This window comes from Pieris rapae, chromosome 14 (assembly GCF_905147795.1).
Source record: "Pieris rapae chromosome 14, ilPieRapa1.1, whole genome shotgun sequence".
Taxonomy (NCBI): domain Eukaryota; kingdom Metazoa; phylum Arthropoda; class Insecta; order Lepidoptera; family Pieridae; genus Pieris; species Pieris rapae.
In genome coordinates, this window is record NC_059522.1 from 4,675,629 (window position 1) to 4,696,673 (window position 21,045).

Here is a 21,045-nt window from a genome sequence, read left to right on the forward strand (position 1 = left end):
GCAGTAACATCAAGTCGTTACATAATATTTTATTTTACGGATATCATAGCACTTCCGAGATAAAATAAATTACAGTCTTACTTTGAGGTTCATACAGTTCACTGATCACAAAATTAACATAATTATAATTAAATTGTTGTACGCGTATGAAATTCAATTCATAAAATAAAAATAAAGTTTTCATAGTTCTTAATAATTTAGAAATTCATCGATATTTTGGTAAGTTTATTTTATATATTTAGTGTTATTAATTATTAATTAAAATTAAAAATACTGGTAGATAAATAGACCACACATTATATATTACAATACTTCAAACAGTAATCTCTTTTGTTTTTAAAAATAGAAGTATTTTTTAAATGTATGGAATTCGCGGAAATGCACTGGTATTTTGAGACCCTGAATGAAATATTAGGGGTTCGTACATATAGAGATTATGTTACAGTTGCGCCTTGGTGTGCTAAGTTAAAGTCAGGAACAACTAAGATTAACCACGTCCTCTGCAAAACGCGCCACCTCGGTAATGACTGAAGGAATGGTTATTTTAAGTAAAAAATTATTGTTGGTGGAGCTTCGTCTTATTGTTTAACAATCTAGAATTGCGATGTCGGTCATTCAAGAAGCTGCCTTGAAATTGATTGAAAATACATATGAAGTATTTTTGAAGTAAACTTCTTTAGGCGTATGAGAAAAATCGAGAGAGAGAGTGAGATAGAGGGAACGTCGCATCCCGCACAGTGCCATGGAGCGAGAAGTGGGAGACATAGTTAGAAAGATTGAGAGAGAGTGAGGGAGATTGAGAAAAAATAAAATTAATTTACAAACTAGTTTCACTTCTGAACTGTGTACTTTGTACGCACGCACTTTTTTTATTGACAATTTTGTGAAATAATTTCAGATGGCTTGGTTGATTTGGTTTACGGGATTAGCCGTTTTGTGTGCAGTTCAGCCATATAAAATCTTAGTACCCGTTCTCTTACCCGGAAAAAGTCATGGTATCTTGGGTGAAGGATTGGTCAGACACTTACTTAATGGAGGTCATGAGGTAAATTATATATTATTATTAATACATCATTACCATTCGATATTTTGACTCCGTTATCGATGTTTTACATTATTGCTTATTGTTTTATCTATCTATTTAATAAATAATTAGCTTTACGAGCCCTGAAGATGCGGTGAAAGCGTACAAAAACGCCATAGAAGAGACCTCTGCTTTTTTCAGTGGTTCCTTCGAATGCGATGATGTGTAGTAACAGAGAATTTTTCGAAAAACAATAAAAGTGTTGGCAACTATCTACAATAAGCAGTCTTTCATTTTCTAAACGTTTTCCCTGTTACTTAAGTATTGGGTTTCGTTCTTCATATGAAATACTAAGGTACAAATGAAATATTTTAGGTAACATACATCACTCCATATCCACCAAAGCCGCAGAAAAATTTGACAGTCATCGATGTTAGCGAAAACATAAAAGGCATAACTGGTAGGAACTTTCAATGTATTACTTGTTATTTAATTATTAATTTAATCTTTGTACAACATTTAGTTCGCAGTTACGACACTATAAAACTGACAATTTTTACATTTAATTATAACGTGTATACTTAACAATGATTTTTGGCGAATTCAATATTCTAAAACTGTCTCGTGTATAATTACGATTTGTCTTTTAAAGTGAAACTTTTATTATATCGTCTCAAACTTTTTAGTCTGTGTGCCGCATGTCGCGAACCTAAAATATGTTTAGTATTAACGCTTACGATTGATACCTTTTAGAAACAAGACCTAAATGTTGTAGCAACTTACCTATGCATTAAAAATATTTAGTTAGTTATATTGGAAAAGTTAGTTATGCATTTCTTTATTATACAGGTGTGTGCAATGTCAAAAAAATGATGGACGGTGAAACAGAACTTCAATCTCTGTACATACTCATGGATATAATGGTCGAAATAGACAGACTCACATACAAAAGTGATGTGATGCAAAAGTTTCTTAGTGATCATACCCAGAAATTCGACCTTATTATAGCAGAGTGGCTCTTCATAGACTTAAACGCTGGGTAAGTTTATTTATCTATAACCTTATGTTTAAACCGTGCATTCGCATTCTAGTAGAGGTCATATTGAAGTAAAACTTATAAGGTAGTTATGAAAGAATACGACATGCAGCAAAGATTATCTACTATCTATTACTTTCGCTTTTAGCAGAAGTTTAATCTAGCATAAAATATCTGTAAAGATATGGTAATGGCTTTATTCCTAAATATTTACTTTCAGAATCTCGGCGGTATACGATTGTCCATTAATTTGGTTATCGTCTTTAGAACCCCATTGGATGGCTTTGAGACTTATTGACGAAATGCCGAATCCTGCCTATGTCTCCCATTTATCATCAAATAATGCTCCGCCTTTAAGCTTTTGGCAACGACTTGAGGAGCTAGGAAATCAAATCTACGGATCTTGGTTGCATTACTTGTAAGTTCTTCGGTTTTATTCTTGGTTGAAGAAATTCTTGGAGTTTTAATGACGTCAGGCTCGAATTTAATGACGTGGAATAAGTGATACCATGATGATACATGATGAACATAAGGTTCCAAAATAAACGTATTTTATTTTTTATTTATTTTGCAATTAAATTTTCTTAATGTGTAAAACTTAAATACTGTGTTAATCATAATAAATATAGGAATATCAATATGCATAGTAGTCATACGGTACGATTGTACGTTTATTCTGCTAAAAGATATGTAGATTTTAGGTAGGATGAAAATTTGGTAACCTAACATAGACAAAAAATCTGATCAAATTGGATTTGATTCGACGGGAGATACAACGATTATAGTGGTCATACTTTTTTTCAAACCATTTTTAAAGTAAAATTTGTCTTTAGTTTCAGTAATTATCTTTTCATTAGCGCTAAATTTCTGTTTAGCTTCAATTCTCTTGGTCTCACAATAGTACATATTTTATTATATTATTAAATGCAGCTTATAGATTATCTCATAGTGTGAATTTCCAAAGATATACATGACATTCAAGAATTTTCTAATTACAGTTATATGGCACCAAGAGAAAATAAATTATACGAGCAATACATTGTTCCCCACGTAAAAAGCCGAAACAAGCCTGTACCGAGTCTAAATGAATTGCGTTACAACGCATCCTTGATGTTCGGAAATTCCCATGTCTCCCTCGGCGAGGCAACGAGACTGCCTCAGAACTATATACCTGTCGGTGGATATCATATTGAAACGGATGTCAAGCCATTACCAGAGGTAAGATGATATTGACTTAATACTTAAAAACCTACTCGCTTGTAAAGTTAAAACATTAGTCAACCTCTACTGTAAGGTAAATAAAAAAACAAATTCAGAGATAACTAAGCAAAGAAATCTTCTGGTTACACTGCAGGCTATAAGGATATCCCTATAAAATTATTATTCTCTTGTAGGACTTAAAAAAACTTATGGACAATGCGGAACACGGTGTGATCTATTTTAGCTTGGGATCCCATTTAAGAAGTGAAGAACTTCCCGAGGCTGTAACGAGAGAACTTCTTCAAATGTTTGGTGAATTGAAGCAGACTGTAATATGGAAGTTTGAGACAGACTTACCAAATAAGCCTAAAAACGTACACGTTGTACACTGGGCGCCGCAGCAAAGTATTCTTGGTAAGTATTCTGAATGTAAATTCGGTGTTTCTGGAAGGAGCTAGGCTGGCTAAATTAGCCAGAACTTTACGCAAAACGGACCAAATTTGAGTCTAATTGCGGAAAATGAGTCCACCTACCTAACTACCTTTGGGACAGTTCGAACTGAATTTACGTAACTATGTAGTGTTGATCAATTGTGATGTATTTTGAAGAAGTAACAAAATCTATGAACTGTAACTGTTAAGATTATATCTAAAATAAATTATATAAAAAAAATAAAAAAATAAAATTTCTAGTTGACATTTAGAGATACCAGTAGAACAAGTTTCTGTAAAACTAAAGCAATTATTTTAATGTACTTAACATTAAAGTAAATTGGTTTCCGTAACAAAGTCAGCAGTGAGTCAAATGGTAAAGAGTAAATATAACCCGAGAACTGGTACTCGGGTTATATTTACTCTTTACCAGGAACATTACAAATTAAAAAAAAAATCAGTTGTGCTACAACCTCATTAGGTCTTTGCCTCAGATGTCTGAATCTGTTTCATGATCATTTTTTAAACCTAATAGACAAGTAGGTGATCAGCTTCCAGTGCCTCACACACGTCGTCGACTTTTTGGGTCTAAGACATGTCGGTTTCCTATATTGTCCTTCACCGTTCGAGCAATTGTGAAATGCGCACGTAGAAAGAAAGTCCAATGGTGCACAGCCGGGGATCGAACCTACGACCTCAGGTATGCGAGCTGAAGCCACTAGGCCAACACTGCTGATTATTACAATTAAGATGTTCTTAATATTGTATCTTAGAAATTTGTTTGAAATCATAAAAAAATGTAATTTTTGGGTTCTAGCTCATCCAAAAACCCTCTTCTTTATCTCTCACGGGGGTCTATTATCGACAACTGAGTCAGTTCATTTTGGAGTCCCAATAATAACAATCCCAGTTATGGTCGATCAGTTTGCGAATGCTGAGAGAGTGGTTAGAAAGGGTATTGCTATTAAAGTGAACCTTTCTTATACAATGGTGAAGGATATTCGAAATGCTATAAAGACAATGCTTGCTGATCCTACGTAAGTATTTTTAAAACACTTATTGTAGTCATATTATATATTTGTAGTGAAGTTTCTTAAGATGATTAATTAATTGCAGTTTCTCCAGCATCTGTTAAAATTTATAAAAATATGTACTAACTCTTACGTCCTCAGTGAGACTTTTGATGAAGTATATCAGATTTGCTTTTATTTCCACGGAGATGACAGATAGAAAGAGAGTATGTGTCTAGAGATTGAGTTAATCATTGTTTGTATGAGATGTAACAATGGATGTTTTAATAGACAGTGGTACACATAGTTCTGATTTAATGGGAATGCGTATAGTGTGTGTTCATTGTTAGACGAAATTGGCTTTTTGCAGATACACAAAGACAGCAAAATCACTATCATTCATCTATCACCATAGACCTTTATCGCCTGGTGAAGAAATCCGCCATTGGGTAGATCATGTGGTGAAGACTAATGGCGCTATGCATTTGAGATCTCCGGCACTTCACGTTACCTGGTACCAAAAGTTGTACATCGACCTACTTGCTGTTATCCTCGTACCTCTGATGGTTTTGATATATTTGGCTAAGAAATATACAGTAGTAGATAAAAATAATAGTAAAACAAATAAAAAGTATAACTAATCTGAATAAGATGTTACTTTGAATTTATTTAAATCAAATTTTTAAAATTTGAATGTAAACGAACGTGCATGTGTTAATATTGGTTTTGTTTTCTTCATAAGAAAAAAATATTCAAGAAATATATTCCATTGTACAGAATAATAATTATATATAAATATTTAATAAAACAGTCGTTTTATTTAATAGCTTTAAATATTTACATGCATTCTGAAATTAACTGACGAGGAAAATTTCAATGTCAGCTGACTTCTCTATCATAACCTTTTCTAGAAACATCCAATTATCCAAGCTTTCCAATCGTGAAATCAAATTAATTAATCTTATTTAGAAAAAATTAATAATAAAAAAATGAAAATTAAATAATGAATAAACCGGCTTTTCATTACTCATAATATGAATACCGTCGTACTATGTTGTCATGCCAGTAAAGTAGTGGGACTTATCTAGTAGATAATAAAGTAATGCATTCGAAGATTGACTGTTGGTAATAGGTTATTTAAAGGTCAACCTATGTATATTCGAACAGCGCAACAGATTGGGCCGGTTGTGTCTCTGAAATCCGGACAATAATAATCGTACGTATTTTTCATTTTGATATAGACAACAATAGCTATAACTGTGTTCACTATGAAATATTACAGACTATATATAGAACTTGTCTATTATCATTTAATATAAAATAAAAATTAACAGATATATATTATAAAATCATAAATGAAGTGTGTACAAAAGCAATTTATTTAAATGAACTTTATACAACTTCATTTATAAATAAATTCTACCGAGAACCGACATATAATAATAAGTATAAAACTTATACTTTGATATGGTCGTTTTTCTCAATTGTTAGTTTCAATTACAATTCTTTTTATATTGGTTGTCTTATTATCTATAGTCATATATATATATAACATATTTTTTAGTTTCTACTGGCTAGTTATATTTTTAGACAATGGAATTGTGGACAGTGTGCTTATTAGCAGCAATCTTGACGATCACCAACATTGAAGCTTATAAAATTTTAGTCGTTATAACGTTACCAGGGAAGAGCCATGGAATTCTAGGTGATGGTCTTACACGACATCTACTAAAAGCAGGCCATGAGGTAGCGAATTTTTGAAATATAACAATTATTTATTTTAGCTTAAGTTCTCCAACTATTTGTGGTAAAATGTTTTCATGTCATAAACTGATACATATAGTATTAATAAACTTACTTTGATTTGATAATTTATTTATCTTACGATGATAAATTAATTATTAAATGTTTTTAATTCTAGGTAACATTTATAACACCTTATCCACCAAAGCCACAGAATAATCTAACGGTCATTGATGTTAGTGATAACAGTAAAGTTCTTACTGGTAAGTTTGTAGTAAAAGTGAAGTATGGACAATTAAATACAAAATACATTGTAAAGTGCAGCCTAACTCAGGACACTAATACTGAAAATTCACACAAACCCCAAATATTTACAGGACAATCTAGATAAACGTGGTTATGAATTATATTAGGTATAACATTTTATATAAGAGCCTCACGTAAACAAACAAGTCCTATTATATAGTCTCTTCCTTCGAAGTTTTTAGCATTGGCAACGGAGCGATATAGCTTCGCTTCGGCCCCTAATTTAAAGAATACATTTAAATTGGCTGAAAAGTACCGATCATTTCGGCACGGTGTCTAGTTTATGCTTGTGCTATTTTATATAGACATATTTTTTTGCGTTGACTTTAAAATTAATAGTCATATAATAATATTAGAATAAAAAGCATTAAGCCTTTTATCATTGATGAAGAAAGGCTGTATAATTAAAAAAAATGGAATTCTGTCAGAAAACTACGACAATGATTAAAAAAACATCGTACATAATATTATAATATCGTTCAATGCGGAAACTAACAAACAATGAGCAACAGTTTACAGTTTTATAGAAGACATCAATATTAGTAAAAGTTCCAGATACCAATTCTTCAGCATATGTTTAATCAATTTTGCCGTGTGAAGCAGAAACATAGTGCTATTAACCAATATTCACTAAACTACTACCAATTTTGGTAAATAATGTTAAAAATTCGTAAGATGAAGTTTATTTACTCTCTTGAGTCGCTTATAATGGAGTCTCTAAGCTTTTCTTTATACAGGATGGAAAAAAGTCGTGGATCGACTACAACTTTTTACAGCTGATGACCCCATCTTACCCCTTTGCGTTTGATCCGCGACTTCTTGGCCATTCTGTATATTATAAAAAAGTTTTACACTAGGTGGAGTGTTGAATATTCATAACATGATGAAGAAAGATGTTGATCTCCAATCTACATACATGTTGATGGATATTTGTATCGACATTGGTAAGGCTAACTTAATGAATCCTGCTGTCCAGAAATTGCTGAGTGATCCGAGTCAAAAATTTGACCTCATTATAACTGAATGGCTATACCAGGAACTTTATGCAGGGTAATCATAAAAATAATCGATTTTTAGATAACGTTATTTTATTTTTAATGTTTTTATTATTTTTATTCAGCCCTAAAAGAAACTTCAATTTAGAAATTTGAAATTGCTCTATCTTATTCCTGAAAATTTATTTCATTTCTTAATTCCTTGAAATAATATAATATATTAAACAATTAATCATTTTTAATATGAATGTAACGTTACTTCAGTTTTGCCGCAGTCTTTGATTGTCCTTACATATGGTTCTCGTCCTTCGAGCCTCATTGGATGGTTTTGAGACTGATTGATGAAATGCCGAATCCCGCTTACGTGTCAGATAGCTCATCGAATAATGCTCCACCCTTATCATTCAAAGAGAGAATAGAAGAACTTATTAACCAATTACACGGACTTTGGTTATTTTATTTGTAAGTAATTTCATTAGAATTAGAATTTTATGAAGCTACTAGCGGATCCGACAGACGTTGTCCTGTCTATACGTCTTTAATTTGAAAATTTCAAACTTTTTTTAATAAGCTAAAACATTCTGGACCATTTTGATGAAAATTATTATTCAAATGTTATGACAATATCTAACGATCCAGCACATGGTCTACAATAACACAATGATAACAAAACTTTTTTTTAATTTGATCGCAGCGCTAACTGTCGGGACAGACTAAAATTAAAATTCAAATATTATTTAAAATTTGACAGTGCGATGGTAGCGCCGTCTGTCGGATCCAATGTAAAACATTCCAAAATCAACAACTACTAATTAATTAATAAAACATTGTCCAGCAGACAAAATTGTGAATCTAAACCATTCTCGAATCTCCACGAACACACACAAAAAATTTCATCAAAATTGGTCCAGTCGTTTAGGAGGAGTTCAGTCACATACACACGCACACAAGAAATATATATATTAAGATTGGTTGCAGAATTCAAATAACAGGCGTTTAGTGTGTTATCTATGTAAATGTACGCGTTACTTATGCTTAAAATCTTCTTTACCTTTACAAAATCATTAGTCCTTATGGGGTGGTAGTCCAAATAAGGGCATCATAGATTTTAAGATGTTGGAAGATGAATAACTTAAATTATACAGTGAAATATTGTCGGTATTTCAGATATATTGCACCAAGAGAAAACCAGTATTATGAGACCTATTTGGTACCTCATATTCGTAACAAAAGTAAAGAAGTGCCGTCTCTCAATGAGTTGAAACTAAATGCATCACTAATGTTGGGCAATTCTCATGTCTCCCTCGGCAGTGCTACTAGGTTGCCACAGAATTATATACCGATTGGAGGATATCATATAGAAAATGATGTGAAGCCACTACCTCAAGTACGTATATGGGTGTAACCAATGTCATAGAAGTTCATAATTGAATTGACCTTTTGAAGGTAAAACTTTAAGATTTAAAAATATTAATACAATAACAATGAGCGGTTTTGTAAAAGGTAATTTGTCGATACAGATGATTTATTTTTTAATAAATATTTAATATAGCAAGCTATATTTATACCATAGATTATTTTCAATAATTTCAGATTGAACGTGGCCTTCGTTTTTCTATTTGTATATACAACCATACTTCGATTCCTTATTCCAGGATCTACAAATGGTAATGGATAGTGCAGGCCATGGTGTGATATACTTTAGCATGGGATCAAATTTAAGAAGTGAGGACTTTCCTGAATCTGTGACAAAAGGTATTCTGAAAGTGTTCGGTGGACTCAAACAGACTGTCATATGGAAGTTTGAGAAAGATTTACCTAATCGACCAAAGAATGTTCATATCGTACACTGGGCGCCACAGCAAAGTATTCTGGGTAAGAATGAAAACGTGAAAAAAAGGTCTTACTTATTAGGATCGCTCGATATTGATAACGTATTAAATGCGCTTTTTATAAATGTGCATCCTTTACAAAAACAGGTTATCTGAAAACCTTGAATAACTTAGTATTTATTGAACAAAATTGTTTCAGCGCATCCCAAAATGTTGTTCTTCATTTCTCATGGTGGTCTTCTATCAACGACGGAAGCAGTCCACTTTGCAGTTCCTATGATCTGTATACCTGCTATGGTGGACCAATTTGCCAATGTGAATAGAGCTGTAAGGAAGGGATTCGCAATTAAAGTAGACCTTTCGTTTACTATGGATAAAGATTTGGAAATTGCCATTCATACAATGCTAAGTAACCCCAAGTAGGTATTACGTGTTTTAGTAAGAATTTGTTTAATTATCTCATGCAAATTTAACATATATTCGTCTATCAATCATTAGGCGACTACCGACTACGGTAGGTACGTCAAAAGTGTATTGGGTTTATTGGAGTCATCGTTTGCAGCGTGACGTTTCGGAATCTCACCCTTTATTTTTATTTGCGTTTAGATTTCCTGGGTCATTTTCATTGAAATATAAAAATACGAAATAATTATTTTACCCTTGAATTAATATTATGAAATAAAATAGTAAAATCGTAGGTAAAGGTTGATGGATTTACTTGAAGCATATACCAACCAAACTTTCATTACAGATATACAGTAAAAGCCAAAGAACTGTCATTTGTGTACCATCATAGACCTTTACTGCCTGGTGATGAGATCCTGCATTGGGTGGATCACGTAGTGAAGACGAATGGTGCAATACATTTGAGATCACCTGCTCTAGACATGCCCTGGTATAAGAAGTTATACCTCGACTTACTTGCTGTTATCCTGGTATTTTTTTCAGCAATCATATTTATAACAAAAAAAGTTTTATCTTTAAATAAAAACAAGAAAACTAAAACAAATTAAATAATGACAACTGCAATACATCATTTGGAATCTGTTTAGTCTGTTTAACTCTAAAGTTTTAATTTAAAGTCAGAGCCTCTTAAACTTTCAAAAGCACACTCAGTGTTGAGATCAGAATCGCTGTCAGCCTTGCTACTGGAAGTTACAGAGCAAGGGTACAGAGAACATCGGAAAAGCTAATATGTAGCAAATTTATGAATACTTAAATTTTTAAATAAGTTAGTAAGATGAAGTATAATTCAACTAAAAATGGAAATCATACGGTGGTAAAATCATTTCCAGCATAGGTTATTTTTGTATTGCTTTTATAGCGTGGGCAACTACCTAGATCATAAGTTTGAAATTAACGCGGGGAACATCACTTCAAATGTTATTAAGTACTAAGTACTATAAATGATTGGCCCAAGGCATAGCTTAAATGGGAATAGTATTAAAAATCATTGTATTTTGTATTTAAGAACGAATATCAACAATGTAATGTAATAAATAAATAAATGATAACGTTAAAATATTACAAAAGAAGTCAAAAGTCAATCTCTACTTAACAACCAAAAAGTTATGAGTACTGATAACCGACCGACCATAGACCATGTCAAATTAGAAGGTAAAAATCTTTATGGAAATTATTATATAAGAAGTGTTTACTCTGTTACAGAGTATCTGACCGATAGACTTTAATTTCTTTTATAAAAGTTAAGTTTATTGATAATGTTAAGTACATTCTCCTTTTCGCGATGTGAAGTTAATGCAAATAAATAATGTATCTTGTAAGAATAGAAATGTATTAACTATGGCGGAGCCCTCCACAACATTGCTGTGCCTAACCAAGGTCCTTATTGTAATAAATTATAACGTGTAAAATATTTATATAAGGAATGCAATAAAGATTTGAGTTTGAGTTTGAGTATTAATTAACATTAAGCAATACTTTTAATAAATATAATTACACCTTATTAGTGTTTTGTTTGAGACTTTCTCTCCTACTTGTACCGTGCAGCAGTATATCGATGCCGCGGCTGACCTAGGTACTAACCCTTGTCCACTGAAAAGGAAAATCTCACGAACTTTCCGTCAGACTTACAAAGAGGAACTGCAACCAGCAGTTGTTTTGCGGTAGGAAAAACTTCGTTAGCGAGTTTCACTGATTTTCAGTAGGTACTGTGCACATCTGATTACAAACATACATTTACGAAATTAAGAACGATTTTTATAAAAGAAAGTAGAAATAGTTGCACATACAATTTGTTTATTCATCACACTCAAATATTAAGCAATTATAAACAAAACAGTTTATAAATACGTGATTGAAAATGTTTTGAACTGGCCAGTTGGAAACATTGCAAATGACAACTTTTTTGAATTTTAATTTTAGAACTCTTCGATAACCCTAGTGTATTGCATTCATTTGTCAATTGTTGTTGTGAAATGGCGGCAAATTTACAACTCCTATTACGAGGCCCCATCTTGTACTAATATTTACAATATTTAATATATTAATAGTTAAACCATAACGACTTTAAGCGTGGACATCAATTCCAACGATGATTCGCGTGAGGGACATCTTTTAACAGCGACTAATCAGTGCTGTGCGACGCATGATAGAGGAAGGTAAGAGAGTGACCTGTCAGCAGATACGGGAAAGCCTATGGTAGCCATTGGTATGAGTCAAGTTAAAAAAATATTACACTAAGATTTAGGTGTCAGGAAGCTTTGTACCAGATGGAATCCCCATATTATAACCCACTACCAAACACCTTTGCATGGACTGGTGTCGCCAAATGTTAGATAAGTTCAACGGCGGTGACTCAAATGCGATATTTGACATCGTCACTGCTGATGAAAGGACATATTGGTTTCGGGTTCGGAGCAATATTGCTCCTCTTTACAACATTGCCAAAAGACAACCAGCTCAGCGGGTGTTTCATTTCGAGGATCAGCCAACTAGGGTAAAGAAAGGAAGAAGTCAAGGAAAAAAGATGATTGTATTGATTTAGTCGGATAGGTAATTTCGCGACAGTTGTGCTAAAAGTCTGGCTGTTGTCTTGGAAATAAACAGCAGGCCCTCTAGGCCTCCTCTTTCTAATGCTTCATAATCCGCGAAACGGACTGTTGAATATTTGTCGTACGAAAATGCCATAGAAGAAACCCATAAGCAAGAATGGGCCCACTGCTTTATCTGAGTGGTTCCATAGATTACGACAACGGACGACTACGGTTTGGCAACAAACCCGGTTTTTAATTTTTTAAACATTTTCTGTTTTACCTAGTATATCTGAGATGTCCTGTACTCCACATACCCTAGCACCTAAAGTTGTACTTTGATTAGTTGTCGTTGTTCTATTATTTTTAATATTGATGAAGTTTCTTATACAATAAATGTTACCACCTTTAACTAAAAATAACAAAAAAAAATCAGTTACCAACGGTATTACATTAAACTAATACATTAGTTACTATGATCCTATAAAATTTACATATATATATATATATATATATATATATATATATATATATATTCTATAATGCTCAGAAGTTCATATAAGAATGTTAATGCATATAAAGTTAATAATATATTTCATCAATTCTATAGTAACTGACAGAAATAGACTATGTTGATTTCTTGTTGCGTATGAAGCCACGTTAAGGATAATTGTCCCAAAGTCCCAAAGTAAAAATATGATTTATATATTATAGAGTTATTTAAAACAGCTGAGAAGTTTTGCAAATTCACTCAAAGGATTCAGGGGGCGTTAAGTTCTATTGACAGATGCGACGAGACCGTAATACCATATTCCATGTTTCTTGTAATGTTCTTTAGCGTGTCACTACCACAGCTTCTCTCTATGTGTGTGACAGTTGTCTGAGGCACATTGAATATTTATTATTATTGTTTCAATTAAGTATCAGTTTTATGTTTATCCTTGCTTATAGATATTATTATAAGCTAAAATATGTCGACTATTTTTAGGTCTTAAAACTGTAAACATACGATTGCTTTACCAAGTCTTATGTCATATTTTACTAAAAAATCCATAGGTTCATGGCCGGTGTTTAGGAGCAGGTTTTAAAACGCAGAACCTGAAGGTCGGGTGTGAGAACACATGAATCATTGCAACTATCTTTTTATCTATATAATCTTGTAGTATATATGTAGTTCACGAGTTTGCTGTAAGTCAGATAAAAAACCAAAAAAAGCAATTAGTTTATCAATATACTTTAAATAGCATCAGTTGATTCTTATTACTTATTTGTCTAAGATTCATACATAGTATCGATTGTAAGATTGTTATCTTGCAATTCAGCAATTTCACTTTTTTTATTGACATACTTAGGGCCTGTTTCACAATGTCCGGATAAGTTCCAAATAAGCTATTTATTACTTATTGGTAGGATAAACAGTATTTTTGCGTTTCACGACTTCGAATAATTTTTATGTTGCATAGCTATTTGGTACTTTATCCATACATTGTGAAACAGGCCCTTACTCTGATTATTGCTAGTGAAAACCATTAAATTTCAAAAAATATAATTATTTATTAAATAGCTCTCTCTCTTTAAACTGAACAAAGCTAGTGCTTTACTGGTCTAAGCTGAGGAGTCTAAATTATTTATGAATCATCGTTACGTCAAAATTGATTAAAAAAATATAGTTTATCTTCATTCTGTGTAAAGCTCGGTTGGATATCATGCAGACAAAGATTTGATATCGAACAAGACGGTCGCCATTTGGTGGTAATGTGACTTAAACAATCAGTGCGACTAGTGTGATTTAAATTCAAACATATAAAATTTTATTTAAAGTGTTGAAATTAAACATTTTCAAAAAGTTCTACCTGTGGTAGCATAAGCCATTAGTATTGAATAACAACCTTGGATTGGACTTGGATTGGATTAAACCTTGTCTTCACTAAAGGACAAACACATATGATAAAGTAGACGTTTATAGAGTAGGTGAGCAAACAGGTTCTTTAAAAAAAATCTTTAGTAAACATTTACAAACATTTTAATTTAAATAAAAAATATTTTAAATACGAATGTTCTGTATACAAAAAGAAGTCATTGATAACTATTACATAGAAAGACATATTACTGACTGCAGCACGCGTTCTATAAGTATACTAAAAATTCGGACGTTTTTAGTATGTGCTATTTGCGGCCTTGCGGGTCGAAGCGAGCATGTTCTAAACGTGTCTGTATACGTTAATAAGCTTGCATTATTAACGTATACAGACGTTAATAATGTCTTATACGTTAATAATGATTAATCCTTCATTAATCATTTTCACGCATACCTAATATTAGTAATCTAGAATGATTTAGTGTTGGATCATAAACAAGTCATTGCGAAATAATAAACGAAAATACACATGTTTGAAATCTGTAGAATATAAATAAGTAATTCATTAAAAATACGAGAAATAAATGGCTTGTGGGATATGCTTGCAAATATTATATATTGATTCTCAATAAAACGGAAAGCGTGCCGCCCTAACATGAGACAGCACGTAGTTTATTCCTAGAGAGCTTCTTTGACTGACATAATTATAAATAAACGAAAGTAATCGTTAATAATGGTAGTAGGTATTCAACAGGATTAATTGGGTTGTATTGTGTTTGGTATAAAATTGTACAAATATTGTTAAGTATTCAATTAGAGTTAACATAACGAAAGATTTGAAATTCACCTTTATCCGCATTTTTTTTAATTGCCCAAAGACATGTTTATGTCCCTGACAGACCTTTTTTGGATCTTGGGTGTGCCGCCTTATATGGACACTTTCTTTCCTACACAGTGCAAGTTATTACTTTACACATAGAAATTGTTGGTGCACAGCCATACTTCGAAGAGCCAATATCAGTGCTAACGACCAAATGCTCAGTTTGGCTTTATATACTTTCATTCTTTACAGAAAATGGCTCTAAGAGTTTTTGGTTTGATATTACTAGTAATTGGTTTCTGCGAGTCTTACAAGATACTGGTGATAAGTCCCCTACCCGGCAAGAGCCATGCTATCTTGGGAGATGGTGTCATCAAGCACCTTCTGAAGGCTGGACACCAGGTAACTCGCTTAAAACACGTTAAACACCAGGCACTAGCCGAGTAGTCCTTTAAATTCTAACTTTTCCCGATATTTAATAGTTTTTATAGCTTTTAAACGCAGTCGAACAACCATTCTGCATCTGTTTCGTGATCATTTTTCTAAATAAGTAAAAATGTGATTGTTACCATTATTGCATAGCCGTGATTCGAACGTATGGCCTCTGGGTTAAAAAGCCGGTAAACATTGGCTGCTAAGGAATTCGAGTTTGGAAATATTATAAAAATTAAAACATTTGCTATACAGTAGAATTAACAATCGAGAATGAAAAATTTCTTGGTAATTTTTTTAAAGTGACTTTAATGTTAAAAGAAAATTTCAGATCTCTTACGTAACAGCGTTTCCTGAAAGCAATTCCCACCCAAACCTTACAATCGTAGACGTCAAGGCTAATAAAGACATTTTAAAAGGTATTTTAATATAATCAATAGTCAAATCACAAATTGTTTCAAACAGGGACATCTATCTTCCTCCTGTCGGATAATATAATAATGCATAATCCAAGTTTCAGAACCGTTTAAGAAAATGAGGAACACTAGTGATACACTAGTTCGTTAAAAAAGTGCGTGACTCCACAAAAATGTTATAAATAAATATTTACTTCAAAATGTATTATTTGACTTTTTTATAACTGTAACTCGACGCAGGAATAAGATTATTAAAATCTTGTTTGGTCTCCATTACAATACAAAGACGTGTGGGTACCTACATATGTACGCGCGTTAGAAGTTATACTTATTTGGCGTAACAATTAATATCTTTAAGATAAAATTTTTTAAATATTGTATCATTCGCCTTATTCTACGTTTAAAGAAAAAACTACACTAACAATACAAAAAAGTTACTCTCATAATTTTTCCCTAACGCGCCGAAACAAGTATAACCTCAAAAATGTTGACAAAAACTTTAGGGTGTCGGTTTTTTGTGACGGTGTGTACGCCTATCGTAAAAAAATATTCTAATCATTTTTCCTTAATGCGATAAAAGAAGTATAACTTCAAAAAAGTGTAAAATGGAAATTAACAAAGTTATCAACATTTATCGATCAAGACTAGCGATTAGTAAATACAATCATTGTACTTAATAGTATTTTGTGTTTATTTTGCAGGTGACATGATAAGTTTAGACATGATAATGAATAAAAAAATCGATCTACAAAATGTACAATTGATTGTAAGTATGTTTGTGGAAGTCGGAAAGCAGACAATAGCAAATAAAAATTTTCAAAATGTCCTTAAAGATAAAAATCAACAGTTTGATGTAATTATAGCAGAATGGATGTTCACAGAAATATACGCTGGGTAAATCTACGATTCTATTTTTAAGAAGTGTCATGTTCTGTTAGTCCATCCTCTGTTCACAAGTAACTGTTTTTCAGTTTCTATAAAAAATATCTTGACTTTAATCATTCATTGTGAACTCTACTATGCAATAATTTTTAAGTCTTCAGAGTAGATTGCGGCAATCTTAAAACCTATCACTTGAATGTGCACTAAAAACAATAACAACAGACAAAACACAGAAACGTCTGATGAGGGGCCAGCCAGATCGTATTCTTAAGTTGAATTTTATATCTTCTTGTTCAGGGTTGTCGAAATAATTTTAAAAGTAAAACAGGGTTGGAGAGTATATCTTTGTATCAATTATCGGAGACACGTGAATTCCCTAACCGTGTTTCTTTTCCTTATCTGTATTTATTGGAATTATTTATTTTTGAGCTAACTTTTGGTGATGACAAATTTACTAGAAAGTTATTAATTTCTAGTAAATTTGTCATCACCATCGATTACGTATGGTTAAGACACTGGTATTTGATGTCCAGCTTGGCAATCAAATAATTGTTTGACACATTTCATGTTTTTTCTAGATTAATACCTGTTTTTAACTGTCCATTCATATGGCTATCCACTATTGAACCTCATTGGATGGTATTACAACTTATAGACGATATTCCAAACCCTGCGTATACGCCCGACAGCCATACAGTTTTTGCACCACCTTTCACATTTTGGCAGAGAGTTCAACTATTATTACACTTATTTTTTGGACAGTATCTACAATACAGGTAATTATTATTATTTTTTTATTCATAAAGTTTGACAACGCTCGGCACACTGATACATTGGTAAAAACAAACACAAAATACAATTTTGAATGTGACATGTTTGCCTCTAATTGCTTAGATGCAATGACATGACATGACATTCATTTGAATAATGAAGATTAATAATCATAATGTTAAGATTTTGTATATTTACCATACTATTTTCATCCTTACGAATATATTGTATTACTATATATATGTTATGAAACAGAAGAAGCTTCAGAAATATTAGAAGCATTAGAATGATAATGTTGTCAATTTGATGTACAACTTTATAGGCCAAAATGTAACTCACATTCTGTAAATTAAGTTCAACGTTTCAAGTACCGTATTCCGCTCTACCTTCGAATTTAATTTAAACGGTAAATACAACAGTTCTCAATCAACTTGCATAAAACAAGAATCTCACAGGCTTTGAAGTCCATCTCGCAATCAGTGTTTTTTTTTAAATTATGATGATAACTGTTTTTATTTTCAGATATGCATATGGATCAGAACAAACGACTTATGAACAATTCATAGTACCTCATATAAGAGATAAGATCAATCCGGTACCATCATTAGATGTTCTACGGTATAATGCGTCCCTTATGTTTGGAAACTCGCATTATTCACTAGGACGATCCACAAGATTACCTCAAAACTACATTCCTATTGGTGGCTATCACATTGATACTGACACGAAACCTTTACCAAAAGTAATTATGCTTGTAACTTTTTTTTAGAAGATTAAGTTAATCAAAACTTTGCCAATAATAATACAACTTTAAGGAAATAATTTGCTATTATCTGAATGACACTATCTACATAATAAAGCAATGACCAGACGGTTTTTATGATACAAATGATAATGAAACGTAATTTTTAATTTGGTTTCTTTTACTTAAATATTATTTTCTAACGTTTCAACGTTTTTTTCTTTAAATGTTTAACTTAATAATGTATCTATGTTTATGGCGTCGAAAATGTATTTTTTACGCATTTGATGAAATCTAAATATTTTCTTTATATCAGGATCTTCAAACAATAATGGATAGCGCTAAAAATGGCGTTATTTACTTCAGTATGGGATCGAATCTAAAAAGCAAACATTTTCCCCAAGAATTAAGAGATGGACTACTTAAGCTTTTTGGAGAATTAAAACAGACTGTTATTTGGAAATTTGAAGAACAATTAAAGACTCGTCCAAAGAACGTACATGTAGTGCAATGGGCTCCTCAGCAGAGTATCTTAGGTATGCTATTTTTATGTATGTATATCATGTACTTCTGCTGTTTAAAGTAAAGGTAATCACGACTTCATTGGCATCTTAATAAGACAATTTCATAATTCCACAACTAGTTTATATCAATTTGTATCAGATCTTTTCATCACATGCGTTCTGTTAACAACTGCAAACAACATATTTTTTTTCATTCGCAGCGCATCGAAATTGCATTCTTTTCATAACGCATGGAGGTCTTCTCTCGACGACAGAAGCTATTCACTTTGGTGTTCCTATAATTGGGATTCCAGTATTTGCTGATCAGTTCACAAATATTGAGGTGGCTGTTAACAAGGGCTATGCGAGAAAGACCACTCTATCTTATTCGATGGTGGATGAATTGAGAGAGAGTATACGTGATGTATTAAACAATCCCAAGTAAGTTTTTACTCTTTATAAGTAAATATAGATAACACACTGCTGATATTCACATAAAATTATCTAATTTTTCACAAGAATTAACATATTCTTAATATTAACATAACATTAACTGTTAATGTCCTAACTCTTACATGTATATGTGTCATTGTCATGTTTTGTTTGTATCATATATATCCAATGTGTTTATTTTATGTGTTATTTTTAACTTTATTTGTATTGTATCTGTTCTGTTTCCAAATAAATAAATAAATATCTATGCTGTACTGAATTTATCGCTGCGAGACATTTCCCTTAAAGATAATAATTTAAAACCTATTTTATGTCAAGACTACACTATTGAAATTTGTACACCACAAATGATTCACGATTCAGATATTAATATCATCTGCAGTCGTAATTTTACAAATCAAAACTTTCATCTTTTGTATTCTAAACTCCATAGTTACTCCTCCTCCATAGACTGCGTATTTTAATATATGACACAGCAAGAAATTTAAATAATTATGTAAAACGCTTATGTATGTATTAACTTTAGTATTATTTATGTATGTTTATTTTTATTTTTCAACTCCAACTGTTTTTAATTTTCCAATACAAACTGGAAATAAATTTAAACTGTTTTTCTACAATTATTGATTTGCATAACTCCTTTTCAGATACTCAGCTAAGGCAAAAGAGCTATCTCGTATCTACCACTCCCGAGTGGCGCACCCTAGCGTAGATCTGGTCCACTGGACTGAGGAAGTAGTGGTGTCGCAGGGTGCGCTGTATCTTCGATCTGCTGCGTTGCAAACGCCTCTTTACCAGAAGTTATACCTAGACTTGGCTGCTTTAGTAATCATAGTAATTTTCGTCTTTATATATCTTCTTAGAAAAGTTTTACGGAAATTTACTAAAAAGGAACATAATGATAAGAAAAAAAATTAAGATTTTAGCACTTAGCACTAACTCCTTTATAATAATAAGTAATAACAGTATTTCTTTTCATTTAATTTTTTGGCGGACATACTATGTGATATTTATGGCGTAGATTTCTATTAAAATTTCCTTGATATTTCATACATTTATTTGATCTGTCCTTTGTACCACTCGAATCAATTGTTGTTTCGTCTCGAAAACCCAGAAAATTCTTAGAATAAAGAGTGATATCACACAGTGTTTGTTGTCTTACAAAACAATCTTGTTCTTAAATAATACTGAATTCAGTGTTTCATTGGAAGGCCTTGTGCCATATTAAACGGTAAGAAATAAAGATACGTACGTTAAAATATTTTGTTTCATTTGTTATGTCCTAAATAAATTAAACAAAAGATAACTATCTCAATCAGTACATAAGGCTTGAAAGCAAGTATCATATTAGCGTAGTAGTATGGCTGAGTTTACCTTCAAACTGTGTAAATGGTCAGTGAAGTGTACAAGATGACAAGTGTTTATTTATATATGAATTAAATAAACACTTGTATTATACACATATATTTAATATAATATGTATTACAACAATTCAAGTATTTGGAGTTAAGGAGGTTTGTAACATAACCAAAATACTTAATAATATTACTAAATGTATATATACGTTCATAAATATCCTACGATGAAGCCGCATATGT

The 21,045-nt window shown here is 32.0% G+C and overlaps 2 protein-coding genes across 2 annotated transcripts; both read left to right on the forward strand.

The window, feature by feature from the left end:
* The first annotated feature begins 59 nt into the window (after window positions 1-59).
* On the forward strand, window positions 60-11,086 carry LOC111000249. Its single transcript, XM_045631164.1, has 17 exons — window positions 60-219; window positions 899-1,045; window positions 1,400-1,484; window positions 1,874-2,063; window positions 2,281-2,478; window positions 3,059-3,278; window positions 3,455-3,674; window positions 4,509-4,728; window positions 5,072-5,336; window positions 6,292-6,447; window positions 6,623-6,707; window positions 7,608-7,800; window positions 8,010-8,207; window positions 8,913-9,132; window positions 9,401-9,620; window positions 9,777-9,996; window positions 10,329-11,086. Exons 2-17 carry the CDS (start codon window positions 899-901, stop codon window positions 10,588-10,590), a joined length of 3,099 nt encoding a protein of 1,032 aa, XP_045487120.1. The 5' UTR covers window positions 60-219; the 3' UTR covers window positions 10,591-11,086.
* Window positions 11,087-14,268: 3,182 nt separating this feature from the next.
* On the forward strand, window positions 14,269-20,697 carry LOC111000248 (UDP-glucosyltransferase 2). Its single transcript, XM_045631131.1, has 9 exons — window positions 14,269-14,541; window positions 15,501-15,650; window positions 16,012-16,099; window positions 16,798-16,990; window positions 17,557-17,754; window positions 18,272-18,491; window positions 18,808-19,027; window positions 19,216-19,435; window positions 20,095-20,697. The coding sequence occupies exons 2-9, from the start codon at window positions 15,504-15,506 to the stop codon at window positions 20,363-20,365; spliced, it is 1,557 nt and encodes a 518-aa protein (XP_045487087.1). The 5' UTR covers window positions 14,269-14,541; window positions 15,501-15,503; the 3' UTR covers window positions 20,366-20,697.
* Window positions 20,698-21,045: the final 348 nt, after the last annotated feature.